Below are 16,344 nucleotides of genomic sequence, written 5' to 3' on the forward strand. Positions count from 1 at the left end.
TTTAATTCCTGTCTGCTGGTGCCAAGAGTGTTAACTGTGGAGCCAAGTGGATTAAAGCTGTGAACAATCTCAATCTCTTCACCATCCATCTTGATGCTACCAGTTGGTCCAGTGGTGAAAATCTTTGTCTTCTTGACATTGAGCCTCAATTCATATTGGAGGCTGCAGTCCTTGACCCTCTGCAGCAGGTGCTTCAGGTTCTCCTCAGTTTCAGCAAGCAGGGTTGTGTATGTATTTAATATACTCTGCATAAATAACATTTCTATTAAAATGCTTGTCATTTCAAATAGGTAAACATTAAAAAAAATCTCAATATATTTGAATCCACAACCAAGTTAACCTTGAATTACTTCTTGTATACTGAGAAGAAACATTAGCGATCTTTCATTGGTGTTGTTGTTGTTGTTGTTGTTAAGTGTGTTGTAGGTGACTCATAGCGACCCTATGAAGGGAAATCCTCAACACACTTGTGTGACTTTCATCCTTGCTCCAGGTTCATAGGGTTTCCGGAGGCAAGCTGTTTATGGAAGTAGATGCCACTCCTGCTTCCAAGCTTGTTTCAACCGGGGAGTGCCACCAAACACTGTCCACCATGGGTAACCATTATTGCATTTGACACATCAGTGTCACAGTGTTCAACTTCACAGCTGCCACCAGTTACCTCTGTACAGCAAGTGGACATACCAGGACTATACAACCTAGAAGACTGTTGGAACAAAAACAATGAAAAACAGGCCTTTAGAGTAATTAATTACAGAATACTTAACTCATACCACGCGATGAATCACTTAAAAAGATCACTTTGCATAATATGGTTATGTTCCAAGAATTCCAAGAATAATATTATATGAAAATTATTTAGAAATTCTAACCTGGTTTCTTTCCTTTTTTATGGCAATTATAAAGTGTCCTTAAATCATTCTGTATTTTTATTGTAGATTCTTACATGTACTCACCAATTATTTCATAGTCCAAGCTCCCTTTAATTTTACATTCTCCTGAGCAGTTATCAAGTGCACACAATATAATTTACTTAATTTTTGACTAAAAAAAAATCTAGTTTGAAATAGAAAATGCTAAGTATTCACCACAACAAGATAAAGGTAAATAATCCAGTAGAAAAATGGGCACAGGATATGAACAGACACTTCACCAAAGAAGACATTCAGATGGCTAACAAGCACATGAAGAAATTTTCAAAATTCCTAGCTCTAAGAGAGATGAAAATCAAAACAACTATGAGATATCATCTCACACCAGTCAGAATAGCAAATTTAACGGAACAGCAAGCAAGAAATGCTGGCGAGGTTGTGGAGAAACTGGAACCCTTATTCACTGTTGGTGGGAGTGTAAAATGATGCAACTACTGTGGAAGGCGGTATGGCGCTTTCTCAAAAAGTTGCAAATAGAGATACCATTTGACCCAGCAATTCCACTACTGGGAATATACCCCAAAGAGACCATAACCGACATCCAAGCAGATATATGCACACCCATGTTTATTACGGCTTTGTTCACAATAGCAAGGAGTTGGAAACAACCTAAATGCCCATCAACAAACGAATGGATAGAGAAGCTGTAGTATATTCACACAATGGAATACTACACTGCATTGAAAAACAAGGAACTCATGCAATATTATTCAAAATGGGTGACCCTGGAGGACATTATGCTGAGTGAAGTATCTCAGTCACAAAAGGACAAATACTGCATGGTGCTACTGTTGTAAAACAGGACTGATCTTGGGATTGGGGAGAGACTGAGAAAGATGGGTTCAGTAATGTATACTGCATTGAAACCGATGAGGGAGAAAACTGTTTAAAAGGGATATGTGATTAGGTATTTTTCCAGAGCGAAGACTGCATAGTGGAGTGGACCTGGGGGAGGGTTTGTAAAACAATGAAAGAATTTGTCTTTTACTTTTCCAAGAGGGTAGTGTACTAGAGGGCAGGGTTGTGTAGGGAGAAAAGTGCAAGAATGAATGAATGGAAATCCAAAGTCTCTGCAAATTTTCATTGAAATTAATAACAAATTTTTTAAATGCTAAATATTCTATTTTGTAAAATACATTTTATTTGGTTTTTATTTCACAAGTCTTTATCAGATTTTTGACACATTTTTAATTACGTTAATATTAAATCTCTTAATTTTCAAAATCTTACCTTAAGAAACAAACAGTATTTAAGACATGATATGACCATAATTTATTATCTCTTATGCAGGAGTGGCATCCACTTCCTAAACAACATGTCTCTGGAAATTCTGTGGACTTTGAAAAACGGTGATAGTGACCGAAAGGCTTCATGTCTTTTGTTCACAGGGTTCCTTTGAGCCATGCTCGACTTGATGGCAGTCAACAACAACAACATATATTTTATAAAATTGTGGCATTCTATAGATTTATTATGGCTTTTGAAATATTATAAAGTGAACAAAATTTCATTTGTTGAGACCTAAATAAATTGTTTTCTGATGGTGATTATAGAGCATATTAATGGATGTTGGGGGGAAATGAGACTTGCTTTAAATTGAGACTTACAAAGTAACAGTGAGAGTTACTCTGTTCTTTTATTTTTTCACAGTTCTCAGTGGCCTCTGTTCTAATGACTGTCCTCGTAAGATAACGGTAAGTAACTTAACTTTTCAGTTGTAAATATTTCTGTCCTTATTTTCTGCACAATAAATAAATACAGGTAAAATAGTTTTTATTGCTCTTAGGAAGTGAATAAAGTATTTTTGAGTGCTCATGAGAACTTTGCTGGAAATTACAGCACTGAGTCAGAACCAGTATATCCTTCACTGGGTTTTCAGAAGACTATAGATTTCATGAGGAGACTGCCCATCTTCTGCTCTCTGTCCCTCCAAGATGTTGAGTTCTGAAATGTTGATATTACCATTCTGTATTGCAGTTTCTTGGTTATCTATAGTTTCTCCTATGCCATTGTTTTTATGTGCTTTGTCTTACACTGATATTTGTAATTCTCCTAGAGTTTGTGATGCCTTATATTATTATTAGAGCTCGTAGATGCCTTGTATTATCTCTATTTTTTTTCTCCATCTTGTGAAAACACTTGATCATAATTCTTCTGAATTCCCTCTCAGAGAATTCCATCATAAAAAAAAAAAAAAGAATTCCATCATCCTTTCCTCCTCTTGGAGATTCACTGGGCTGCCTTTTGATCACTGTGTGTGGTTTTGTTGTTTTGTGGGGTTTGAGGTTGTCCACTCCATCTGAGACATTGTTATGACATTTTTATTGTAGGGTTTTAGGAGTTTAAAAAAATCTCCTTCTCTCTCTCTCTGTGTGTGTGTGTGTGTGTGTGTGTGTGTGTGTGTAAGAGAGAGACAGAGACAGCTGAGTGGCTGTCTAGGAGACTCTCTGTCATCTGGGCAGTGCCGTTGGGTAGGGGCAGAGTTGGTGGTGGATTTGAAGTCTAATGCTGGACCAATGGGGTATGTGCTGTACCTCACTATGATGAGATATATGTGTGCTCTAGTCTAGTTTATCGTGGGGTCTGCAATGAGGCTAGTGCAGGAACAGGCCCTCTGAAGGAGCTGGTGAACTGTTGCTTTTCCCTACCACCTCTTTGAGGAAGGGTCTTTATATCTTTCTCATGCATACAGCAAATTCACTGGGATACTGAATTTTTTAATCTGACTCTCTATGGATCAGGGGCTCTCTGTAATTTAGAGACTATCACAGTGTTGCTTATTGATTTTTTTTTTCTGTCATAGTGTCCAATACATCAAATCTATTCTTAAATCGTTTTTTAATGCACTTGTTATACAATCAGGTGGTATTTTGGTTCTTGTGGGCTTGTTTTCATTTTCTTCATCTTCAGTTTGAACTTGCATATAAGTAGTAAAAGCCCCTGGCCTGGTTTTGACTGCTGCTACTGAGTTACTTCAGTGTCTCTTTCCATAGATGTCATAAGTCTAATTCCTGTGAAGTCCATATAAATAGTCACCTTTTTGCTTTTTGAAAATATATTTGCCGTGAACAAATCATTTATTGTACCAAATTCTATTATATGAGTATATTCCAGCCTCATTTCTGTCACCATGGTCATATTTTCCAACTATCAGTCTTTCTTCATTTCCAACTTTTGGATCCCTGTCTCCAATTATTATTAATGTACCTTAATTACATGTTCAATCAATTTCAGGCTGCCAAAGCTTCTGTAGCAATCCTCCATTTCTTCGTCTTTGGATTTCATGGTTAGTGTGTGTGTGTGTTTGAATGGTTATATTAACAGGACTTCCTGGTACACATCTGAGCAGTGCCCTATCACTCACAGCATTGTACTTCAGCTAGATATGAAAATGTTCTTTTTGACAATGAATGCCACACCATTTCTTTAAAATTACTAATCAAAAATGGCCAACAGCAGTCCATGTCAGCTCACTAATGCCTGGGATGTTGATCTTTGTGCATTCTGTTTCATTTTTGGCACCTTCTAATTCCTAGATCCATGCTTTGTGCATACTGCGTTCCAGGTATTATTGAATGTTTGCAGGTGTTCCTCCTCTTTTTCAGTTTCGCCACCTCAGCAAATGAACATCCACCATGGGGTGAAAGCTTCGCTCCCTCCGTGTCACTGCAGTAGACTGCTTTGAGGAGGCAATTCTTCTCCAGTCATATTTTGAGTGTCTTGCAACTTGAAGTGTTTGTCTTCTGGCCCTTTACCTAATAATTTTCCTCCATTGTCCATAGAGTCTTTGAAGGCCCATTATTTCAGAAGTGGATGTGCAGGCCTGCTTCTAAGCCTGTCTTATCCTGGAAGCTCTGCTAACACCTGTCCAGCCTGGGTGACCCTTGCTAGGGTTTGCAACACCAGCGACAGAGCTTCCTGCTTCACAGCAGTGTATAAGCCACCACAGTGCAGCCAACTGACATAGTGAGTGATGGTTCTTTCATTTAGCAGCTCTTAAAAATGGCGTAGCAGCTCATTATTTAACTCCCACTAAAATTACAAGGGAGAAACAAGATCAACCACCCAAGGCTGACTCTTACGAGATGATGATAAGATATGCCTCCACCCACCAACCTTTTTACCATCTCTGACACCAGGCATCCTGCCTCCTGCCCACAACAGTACTTCTCTGCTGTTTTCAAGGCCACACAGCACTCAGGTCTTATCCTTGATTATGGAGCTGACTAAGAATACAGTTCTTAAGAAGTACTTTTAACTTGCTGCCACTGGGCCCTCTTTTGGTTTTTCTCAGTCATACGCAACAATGATTAGCCCAGTGGTCCAGCAGTGAAACCCTCCTCTCTGTCAGCCTTCCTGTCAGAAGGCACTCCCCGATCTCCTGCTTCGGGCCAGGAAACCGGAGCACCGTTTTCTGTCGATGTTCTGATTCTGCTGCCACCATTTCTCACCGTTGTTTCTCACTATCTTTTATAACTTTCTTTCTGTTTTCTGGATCTTGAAAGTTCCCAGTGCTGGGAACTTAAATCCAAAGGACATACTCTATTCCTACTTCTTTCTTGATTTCTAATTATTCCCTTGTCAGAGAATATTCTTTATATAGTTTCATGACCTAATATGTAAGTCTCTCCTGGAAAATATTCTGTGTACCCTTGAAAGTAATAAGTAGTGTGTTTTCTGTCTGTTGGGGTTTTCTATACATTTCTTTTAGGCCTAATTGGTTGTAGTATTCTTCTGGTTTTCTTTCTCCTTGTTGTTCTGTGTATTTGTTCTACCAATTTTGGAAACTGTTATATAAAAATCTACAGGTTAAAAAAATCTGTAAGTATTATTGTTCAGTTATTTTTCCCCTCCTCCAATTCAGGTATTTTGGATTTATATTCTTAAGTACATATCTTTATTACCACTTAATCTTCCTGATAGATTATCTTTTTGTCATAGGACCTCTTTCCTTAGTTTCTAGTAACTTTTAATCTGAAAGAGTATATTCTGATACAGCCACTCAGCTTTTGTTTACTTACTGTTGGCATGTTATATTTTATTTATCATTTTACGTTCAATTTCTTTGTTGTATTTGAATCTAAGATGTATTTCTTATAAACAGTATATATTTGGATCCTATTTTCATCCATCCTACTAACCTTTACCTTTTACTTGAGTGGAAAAAAAAAATTACCTGAATGAGTCTGTAAAATGTGATACTGTGGATAGTAATGTGAAATATGCTTTAATGTGAATTAGAAAAAAATTTAAAAATGAGGAAAGTTTGCCCCAAACACTACAATATCAATATTGTTAATGTCAAGAAGACAAAGATTCTCACCACTGGATCAATTAACAATATCAGCATGGATGATGAAGAGATTGAGATTGTTCATAGCTTTAGTTTGCTTGGCTCCACAGTCAACACTCTTGGCGCCAGGAGCCAGGAAATTAACAGGCATATTGGCATGGGAAAGTCTGCTGTTAGGGACCTCTCCAAAGTACCGAAGAGCAATGGTGTCTCTCTGGAGACTAAGGTGTGTCTCATAGAGGCCACGGTCTTTGCAATCACTTGTTATGCATCAGAGAGTTGGACAATGACTAGGGAGGATAGAAAGAATTGATGCCTTTGAGCTGTGGTGCTGGAGAAGAGTATTGAGAATACCATGGACTGCTAGGAAAACAAACAGATTTGTCCTGGAAAGGGTTAAACCGGGCGGCTTCTTGGAGGCAAGGATTCTGAGGCTTCATCTAACATACTTTGGACATGTTTCAAGGAGAGACAGGTCTTTGGAGAGGGACATCATGCTGGGTAGAGTAGAGGGACAGCGCAGGAGGGGAAGACCCTCTATGAGGTGGATTGATTCAGTGACTGGGGTAATTGGGATGGGTGTATTGGAGAGAGTACGATTGGCACAGGGCAGAGCAGAGTTTAGGTCACTGCGAGTCCCAAGCGACTCGACGGCACATAACAACAACAACATAAGTAACTAAATACATTTTTTTAAGATTTTTTTCAAATGAGATAAATCCACATAGGCAAACAAAAGAAACAATTGAATGAATACTGTAACATCTCTGCAGCTCTCAGTGAATCCATCTTAAAATACGGGTATCTTCCCAGAGGCACACGGTTCGGGTATCTTCCCAGAGGCACACGGTTCGGGTATCTTCCCAGAGGCACACGGTTCGAATCCACCAGATGCTCTGCCGCGGAAGGAGGGACAATCTCCTCCTGTACCAGTCAGATCTGAGTTGATGGTACACTCACACAAAAATAATAAAATAAAAAAAAATTTTAAAAAAAATATGGGTATCTAAATAATAATGCCCTCACTTGCACATATGCAAAACAAAAATATAGAATTTAGGTAATTCTTTTATCAAAGTAATATGTTTTATCAAAATATGTTTTATTACTTTTATCAAAGTAATATGTTTTATCAAACTATGTTGTTGTTGTGTACTGTCAAGTCAGAAATGACCCACAGCTGACCTCCCAGCAGGTTTTCAGAAGCAATAAATCACATGTGAGGAGATTGCCCATCTTTCTCCCATGGAACAGCTGGTGGATGTGAACTGCAAGCCTTCAGGATGTCAGCTTAGATTCTTAAACGAGGCTATGAGAGCTCCCTTGTGTACACTTACACTGTGTATACTTATACTACATAAGTATATAATACTTTTCTTTCCACATAAAAATACTCTTAAGACAAAGACATCAGTATTCCAGCATGGAGACTGTAGATGATAAACTAAATTTGAGACTGTATTAATAATGGTAATATGCCCTTGGAAGTCATATCTCCAAGACTTTCTGAAATTTGGCAAATTAAGAGTTTAAAGGACATACTGTATTCCAAATACATAGACCCTATGAAAGATAAGATGTATTATGTCAAAAAGAGATGTGATATTAGCAGTCCCAAAGGCACACAGTTTGAATCCACCGGCTGCTCCTTGGGAGAAGGAAGAGCAATCTCCTCCCATGTGAATAAGTGCCTCTGAAAACCTGTGGAGGCTCAGCTATGAGTCAGTGCCAACTTGAGAACGTAACAACAACATAACACTGTAGTTTCCTCTATGTTAAATAGAAGTTAATGCTGCTCTGAAGGTATTGGTAAAAAATAAGGCCCCAGGAATTGATGGCATACCAATTGACATATTTCAACAAACAGATCCAACCCTAAGTGGGCTTACCAGATTATGCCAAGGAATTTGTAGAACAGCTGCCCGACTGACTGGACAAGATCCATATTTATTCCCATTCCCAAAAATGGTGATCCAATAGAATGTGGAAAATATCAAATAATATCATTAATATCACATGCAAGCAAAATCCTGCTGAAGATTATCCAAAAATGACTAGAACAGTACATCAACAGAGAATTGCGAGAATTACAAGCTGGATTGAAAAGAAGCCATAGTACCAGGGATATCAGCATCTGATGTCAGATTGATCTTGATTGAAAGCAGAGAGTACCAGAAGGATGTCTGTCTGTGTTTTATTGACTATGTAAAGACATTTGACTGTATGGATCACAAAAGATTATGACTAACATTGAGAAGAATGGGAATCCTGGAACACCTGATGATGCTCATACGAAACCTGTACTTAGACCAAGAAGCTGTTGTACAGATAGAGCAAAGGAACATTGCATGGTTCAAAATCAAGAAAAGATTGTGTCAGGGATATATACTTTCTCCATATCTTTTCTATCTATATGCTGAACAGATCATTCAGGAAGCTGTATTTTATGAAGAATATGGCATAAGGATTGGAGGAAGACTTATTAGCAACCTGTGTTATGCCGATATACAATCTTGCCCATCAGAATTGAGGATTTGAAGCATTGCTGCAGAAGATGAAGGACTTCAGCCTTTCATGTGGATTGCATCTCAATATCAAGAAAACAAAAATCTTTACCTCTGGGCCATTAGGTAGTATGATAAATGGAGAAAAGATGGAAGTTAATGATTTCTTCTTACTCAGGTCCACAATTGGCAACACCCTTGGCATCGATAATCAGGAAATCAGAAAATGAGTTGATATGGGAAAATCTTCTTTCAAGAACCTCTCCAGAGTGCTAATGAGCAAAGCTATCATTCTAAAGACTAAGGTGTACCTAATCCAGACAGTGGTCTTCTCAGATGCTTATTATGGATCTGAGAGCAGAATATGACTTAAGATGACAGAAAAAGAATTGATGCCTATGAGTTGTGGTGCTGGACAAGAGTATTGAACATACTGTAGACTGCCAGGAGAACAAAAATGTCTGTCCTAGAGAGTGTGAAATCAGGTTGCTCCTTGGAAACAAGGATTTTGAAACCCTGTCTTATATACTTTAGACATGTGTCAGGAGGGACTAGTACTTGGAAAAGGACATCATGCTTGGAAGGCTAGAAGGTCAGTACAGAAGAGGAAGACCCTGGATGAGGTGAATGGCACAGTGACTGTGACATTAAGGGTAGATATGTTGGAGAGGGTGAGGTCAGCTAGGATAGGGCAAGGTTCAGAGCTGTTGTTCATAGAGTTGCTATGCGTTGTAAACGACTTGACAGCACATAACAATAGCAATACAATGTAGGAGTCTGGCGGTGTAGTTCATAGGGAGTTGTAGCTTAAATCACACCTCTGAAGATTCAGATCCACAGCAGCTCCAAGGGAGAAGGATGGACAGTGTCCTCTCATGCCATGTACGTGCTTGGAAACCTAGTGGAGCGTCAACTAAGAGATGGTTCCCACTTAATGGCAATAAGAGAGTTGAAGAGGCAAATAACCTAGTGCTTAGTAATAATTTTTTCTATTTTCCTACTAGAAGATTTTTTTTGGAAGTATTAGCTCTTTATGGCACTGATCTCTAAGTAAATGTCACCTAGGTAAAAATAATAAATGACTTCTTTATTTTTATTGAATTGCTTGAAATTTCAAATCATTCATATACTTCTCAAGGCTTATTAACTCTACCTTTTTTATTGTAGCCATTTGGAGTAAATCAGCCTGGACCATATATCATGTATACAACCGTAGATGCGAATGGGTATCTGAAAAATGGTTCAGGTAAGACTGGATAAAATGTCGACAATACCTAAAATCACTTCCAATATGCTGGGGAGATAAACTTGCTGACAGATGTTATCGTCATGGTTTCACACCTATTTATAAAATAATTTTGTTATTAGAATTTCAGTAGATTTATCATGATTGTTATTGTTATGTGCCATCATTTCACCTGCAACGCATAACAATCCTATGTACAGTATCCCTGAACCCTGCCCTATCCTGAGCCAGTCTCACTGACTTGGACACATTTACCCACATTACCCCAGATACTTGTCAATCCATGTCATCTGGGGTCTTCTACTCCTGCATGATCCCTCCGCCCTTCCAAGCATGATGTCTGATCCATCCTGGCCACATGCCCAAAGTATGTGAGACAGAGCTTCAAAATTCTTGCCTCCAAGGAGAAATTTAGTTTTACCCTCTCCAAGACAGGCCTGGTAATTCTCTTGGTGGTCCATGGTATGTTCAATATTCTTATCCAGCAACACAGCTCAAAGGCATTGATTCTTCTTCTGTCACCCTTAGTAGTTGTCCAGCTCAGCAAATAATTGTCATGCATCGCAAATAATTGTGAAGACCATGGTATATTAATTACATAGCATTTTCATGGTGACATTTTATTCTGTTAAAGAACCAAATCATTGTACTTATATTTCAGTTGAAAAGCCCTGGAATTAAAATTTCTTGTGTTATCAAGATTAAAGCCTAAAGTAGTTTAGATTGATAATTAAGATCATCTTGTTGTTGTTGTTGTTGTTTGTTGTTGTTATGTGCCATCAAGTCAGAAATGACTCACAGCTGGCTGACCCTCTCACAGGTTTTCAGAGGCTATAAATCACACAAGAGGAGATCGTTCATCTTTCTCCTGTACAGTAGTGAGTGGTGGATTCAAACTGCCTGCCTTTGGGTTGGCAGCCAAACTCCTTGCAACTAAGCCACCAGAATTTATCTTAGAAGGGGAGGAAATAAAGAAAAATTAAGAGAGTTGAAGCTGGCAATTTGGTTTTTTAACTACAGGGAATTTTTTTAAACTCTAGCACTCTTTGAGACTACTTTATAATCCTAACCATGAAGTATATACAGAGTTGCTGTTACTCCTTCTCACTTTTGGATATAAAAATGGATTAACCTACTAGAAAGCCATTCTTATGTTATACAGTCGTCTCACAATGACTTTTCTCTTGCACTGATTTGTACACATTAAGACTTTAGTTATATGCAGATACATTAGTATATTACTGTCTATCCTGGAAGCATGAAATAAGTAGGTCTATAGATGATTTGAACAGATTCCTTAAGTCTTTATTCAGATGCATATTAAACTTGGCACAAGCAAAGCTCCAGAACCAGCTGGTTTTATCAGTTAATTCTTTTAGACTTTAAGGCAAAAAATGCATTCAATGCTATGTAAAATTCAGAACAAAGAAGGAAAGGTAAAACACTTCTTATTTGTATCAAACTAGTGTAACTAGACAGAGCCAGTACACACAAAACCAAAATAGACTCACTGGTGAATTATCAATGCAAAATCTTACCTAACACACAAAACCAAAATAGACTCACTGGTGAATTATCAATGCAAAATCTTACCTAAAATGCTAACAGTTAAAATTTACCTATACAAGTAAATTATTACCTAATATAGGCACTGGTAGTTTAAAAATAAGATATAAATATTAGATAGCAATTATTTAACTTTTAAAAACTATATCAGAAACAACCCAAATGCCCATCAACAAACAAATGGATAGAGAAGCTCTGATGTTTTCATACAATGGAATACTATGCTGTATTGAAAAACAAGAAGCTCATGAAATATTACACAAAACGGGTGACCCTGGAGGACATTATGCTGAGTGAAATATCTCAGTCACAAGAAGACAAATACTGAATAATGCCACTATTATAAAAGAGGGCCAACATAGGGGCTGGGGAGAGACTGAGAAAGAGGGCATAAATAATGTATACTGAAAAAAAATGTATACTGCATTGAAACAGATGAGGGAGAGAACTATTTAAAAGGGATATATGATTAGGTATTATTGTCATGACAGGATTCTAGAATGAAAGCAGCATAGCACAGTGGACTTGGGGAAGGGATTGCATAACAATGAAAGAATTTTTCTTTAACTTTTCAGTGAGAAGAGTGAATTGGGAGGAAGGGATGAGCAGGGAGAAAAGTGCAGCAATGAATGAATGGAAATCCAAAATCTCTGTAAACTTTCATTAAAATTCATTTAAAAAATATCCTTTTTTTATATCTATTGGCCTATACCTCTTTCAGTGTCTACAACTATCTTAATTTCATTAGTCTGGAGGTTTTTTAGTTATGCAATACCTGGAAAAAAGTCAAACTCACTACCATTGGAGCCATTCGAACTCATAGCAACCCTTCGTCAAATTTCTGAAACTCAACTCTTAGAAAGTTCTGCTGGCCTAGTGGTAAGAAATTGCATTGCAATCCCAAAGGCACACAGTTCAAATCTGCCAGCAGACCAGCTGGAAAAGCATGAGCAGTCTCCTCTCATGCATATAACAGCCTCTGAAAACCTGCTGAAGGGTCACCTATGAGTTGATTTCTACTCGACAGCACACAACTACAACATTTGAAATTTCTGAGACTCAACTCTTAATGGAAGACGTCTGCCCATCTTTCTCTCAAGCTGGTGGTGGATTTGACGCACCAGAGACAAGTGTCTTATGGGAACACAACACGCTATAGACCATGCCATCAGAGTTCCTTGATAGAATAATATGCTACCCAATTTCTCTTACTCCTCTTTGACCTTTATAATACAACTACAAAAATTATGCATCAGTGTGTACCTATGTTTTTGTAATTAAGTAAGTAACTCCCACTTCCCAGGAAAAAAGAAAAATCTGAAAAGATTAACTTTTTATCTTAAGAATCAAGATTTCAACAACTTCATCTTACTTGGATCCATAGTCAGTATGCTTTGTACGAGCAATGAGGAGATGTAGTTAGAGAACTCTTCAAATTATTGAGGAGCAATGATGTCACTTTGAGGACTAAGGTGAGCCTGATACAGGCAATCATCTTTTTCACTCACTTCCTTTGCATCTGAGAGCTAGACAGTGAATAAGGCAGATAGAGGAAGAATTCGTGCCTTTCTGTGGTGTTGGAGAAGAGCACTGAACACCCAGTGGTCTGTGAAAAGAACAAGCATATGTCTTGGAGAAGGTACAGCCATAGTGCTCCTTGGAGGCAAAGATGATGAAGTGTCACCTCACATATCTTGGGCATGTTGCTAGGAGAGGTTATTCCTTGGAGAGGGACATCATGCTTGGAAAGGTGAAGGCCAGTGAAGGAGAGGAAGAGCCTCATCCAGGTGAACTGACACAGTGACCGCAGCAGTGAACTTGAGTGTGTCAGATTGTGAGGATGGCACAGGATAGGACAGGGTTCACATCGGTTCATAGGATAACTGTGAGTTGTTTTTGACTCAACAGCACCTATCAATGACAACAACAAACCTTGCTATTTGGAATTTTAAAATTCTCTTCCCAGCTTTGGATTGTAAATTAAGTGGAGGCCTTTTAACACAGTGTCTGACCTAAACAGTTTTGTGTGCTTTTTGTTACCACTGAAAAAAGGCAGCTTAGAGCAGAATGCCATGGCTCATTGATTTACCTCTCAAAAAAGTATAAATATCCAACGTGAAAAATAGAGTGCACTAAGGGATAAACCAGACTTCCCTTTTTAACTCCCTTATGCCATACTGTCTGCCTTGGAAACCAAAGTTTCTGGTTTTCTTGTTTGTTTGTTGTTGTTGTTGTTGTTGTTGTTGGTTTTAATCCAGAGCGTGACAGCTAAAACATAATCGTGCATACCCTCAGAAGAGCTTATCTCCCTAATAGAACTCTAAAGGAGCATGGACCAGTAAATTGGAACTCCACAAGCAGTAACACCTAATGCAATTTGGTTTTATGAGAGTTGTGGATTTCTTTTATTGTTTCCCTTTGTATTCTTTTTGCATGAACTGACAATGGCTTTTTATCATCTCTTCATTAGACACCTAAGTGACTCAAACTACAGAAAAGCAGGTATCAAAATGAAACTATTTTCTTTCTCAAAAAGTTAAACGTGAAGTTGTCATATGACCCAGTAATATCACTATTCTATATATTTCCAAGAAAAGTGAAAATGTAAGTCCAAAAAAACACAAACCAACAAACTTGTAAAGGAAGGTTCACAACATTATTATTAGTAACAGCCAAATACATCCACTCATCACATTTGTGTTAATGTGAAATGTTCAGAGGAGGCAGACCCCATTTGATAAAATCAAGGAAGTAGTTCCTTAGGGCTGGAGAAAGGGGGATGGGGGGCAGGGGCGGTTGGGTATGGAGTTTCCTTTTGTTATGAAAATGATCTGAAATTAGATCAAATTCGATCATTAGATGTTTGCAATACTTAGTGGACATAAATTTTAAAGAGGTGAGTTTATGGAATGCAATTTTTGAATTATAAAAGGAAAATAAATTATTCACCTTCTAAATTTAAAATGAAGCTTTGGTGGCCTAGTGGTGAGGTTTGAACCCTCCACCTGCTCCCTGGGAGAAGGGTGACCAGTCCCCTCCTATGCTGTTTACAGCATCAGAAAACCTGCTGGAGGATCAGCTGTGAGTTGGTTCTAAGCCCTGACAGTACATATCAACAACAAACTTATAACTGGGAAGCAGGCTGACAGCTGTAGTTTTAAACAGGGTTCTAAGCTTCTTGATTTATTCTAAGAAGAAAAGTGTTAAAGCTTCCCATGAAAAATTGTTGATCCTTACACAGATTTTCAGGAATGAACATCAAGTGGAAATTCATTTTCAGAAAGCCAGAAAACACTAGGAATAATTATATAATAATAGAAATATCAACTAACATTTAGATAGTGCTATGCAATGTTCTGTTTCATAAAATTCCTGTGTCAGCCAATTCTTTTTTTGGTCCAGAAACTCTATGTACTCTTTCCACCCCTTTTGATGCACCCTGACTCATTCACTATTTTGCCCATAGCATCTTTAAGTATTGCAACTCAAGGCTTGAATTTGTTCTTTAGTACCTTCAGCTTAAGAAATGCCAAGTGAGTTCATCCCTTTTGATTCTCTAACTCCAGTTCTTTGCACATTTCATTATAATACGTTGCTTTGTCTTGCTGAGCTGCCCTTTGAAATCTTCCGTTCAGTTCCTTAACTTCCGAATTCCTTCCCTTTGCTTTGGCTTCTCGCCTTTCTAATTCAATATTCTGAGAAGTGCAACATCAACAAAACAAAGATTCTCACCACTGGGACAATTGGCAACACCATGATAGATGGAGAAGAGACTGATATTGGTTGGCTCCACAATCAACACTCTTGGAACTAGCAGCCAAGAAATCAAAAGATGAATTGGATTAGGAAAGTCTGCTCTCAGGGACCTCTCCAGAGTACTGAAATACAAAGATATCAGTTGAGACTAAAATGCATCTGATCCAGGCCATGGTCTTCCCAATCACTTGCTATGAATCAGAAAGCTGGACAATGACTAAGGGATCATAGGAGAATTGATGCCTTTGAGCTGTGGTGCTGGAGAAGAGTAATGACTATACCATGGACTGCTAGGAGAACAAACAGGTTCTTCCTGGAGAGAATTAAACCAGACTGCTCCATGGAGGCAAGGATTCTGAAGATCCATCTGACATACTCTGTGCATGTGGCAAGGAGAACCAGTCCTTAGAGACAGAGACCATGCTTGAGAGGATGGAGGGACAGTGCAAAAGAGAAAGACCCTCAGTCAGATGGGTTGACTCAGTGACTGCAGTAATGGGGGTGGGTGTGTCGGAGACAATAAGGTTGGCTGAGGATAGAGCAGAGTTCACAGTTGTTGTACATAGGGTCGCTATAAGTCATAGCAACTCAACAGCACGTAACAACATCCTTATCTTTGATTTTCGGAAATCTATGATATGTCTTGATGTTTTTCTTTTGGAGTCTAGTCTGTTTGGTGTTTTCATGATACCTGAAATGTTTTCTTCTAGAATTTCTTCCACAATTTTCTCAATGCTTTCATTTTTCCTCCTGTTCTGGAATTCCAATCACATATATGTTATATTTAATTTGCTCTCATCCCACATGATTTTTATGTTTTCTTCATTTTTCTTCCACCTTTCCCTGGTTCTTCTAGTAAGTTCTCATTGTGGTTCTTGTTTTCTGTCTCATGGGTCTCTGTTCCATTTCTTCTATTCTGCACTTTTTTCCCCTCCAACATGTTGAAAAATGTCTGCAATGTTATTCTTGTCATTCTGGATTGTATTTGAATACTTCTGTTATTGTGTTTTGTATTGTATTGCTTGTACCCTCTCCATCTTGTGTTGA

The 16,344-nt window shown here is 38.2% G+C and overlaps 1 protein-coding gene across 2 annotated transcripts in view; it reads left to right on the top strand.

Moving 5' to 3' along the window:
- ITFG1 (integrin alpha FG-GAP repeat containing 1) overlaps positions 1-16,344 on the top strand; it is a 219,214-nt gene that overhangs the window by 181,949 nt on the left and 20,921 nt on the right. For both annotated transcript variants that reach the window (XM_006887816.1, XM_006887815.1), the window contains exons 13-14: positions 2,583-2,626; positions 9,897-9,975. In XM_006887816.1, coding sequence (XP_006887878.1) covers positions 2,583-2,626; positions 9,897-9,975 — 123 coding nt within the window. The remainder of the gene's footprint in view (positions 1-2,582; positions 2,627-9,896; positions 9,976-16,344) is intronic.

Source organism: Elephantulus edwardii, unplaced genomic scaffold (genome assembly GCF_000299155.1).
Source record: "Elephantulus edwardii isolate Elephantulus edwardi_28Jun2011 unplaced genomic scaffold, EleEdw1.0 scaffold00062, whole genome shotgun sequence".
Taxonomy (NCBI): domain Eukaryota; kingdom Metazoa; phylum Chordata; class Mammalia; order Macroscelidea; family Macroscelididae; genus Elephantulus; species Elephantulus edwardii.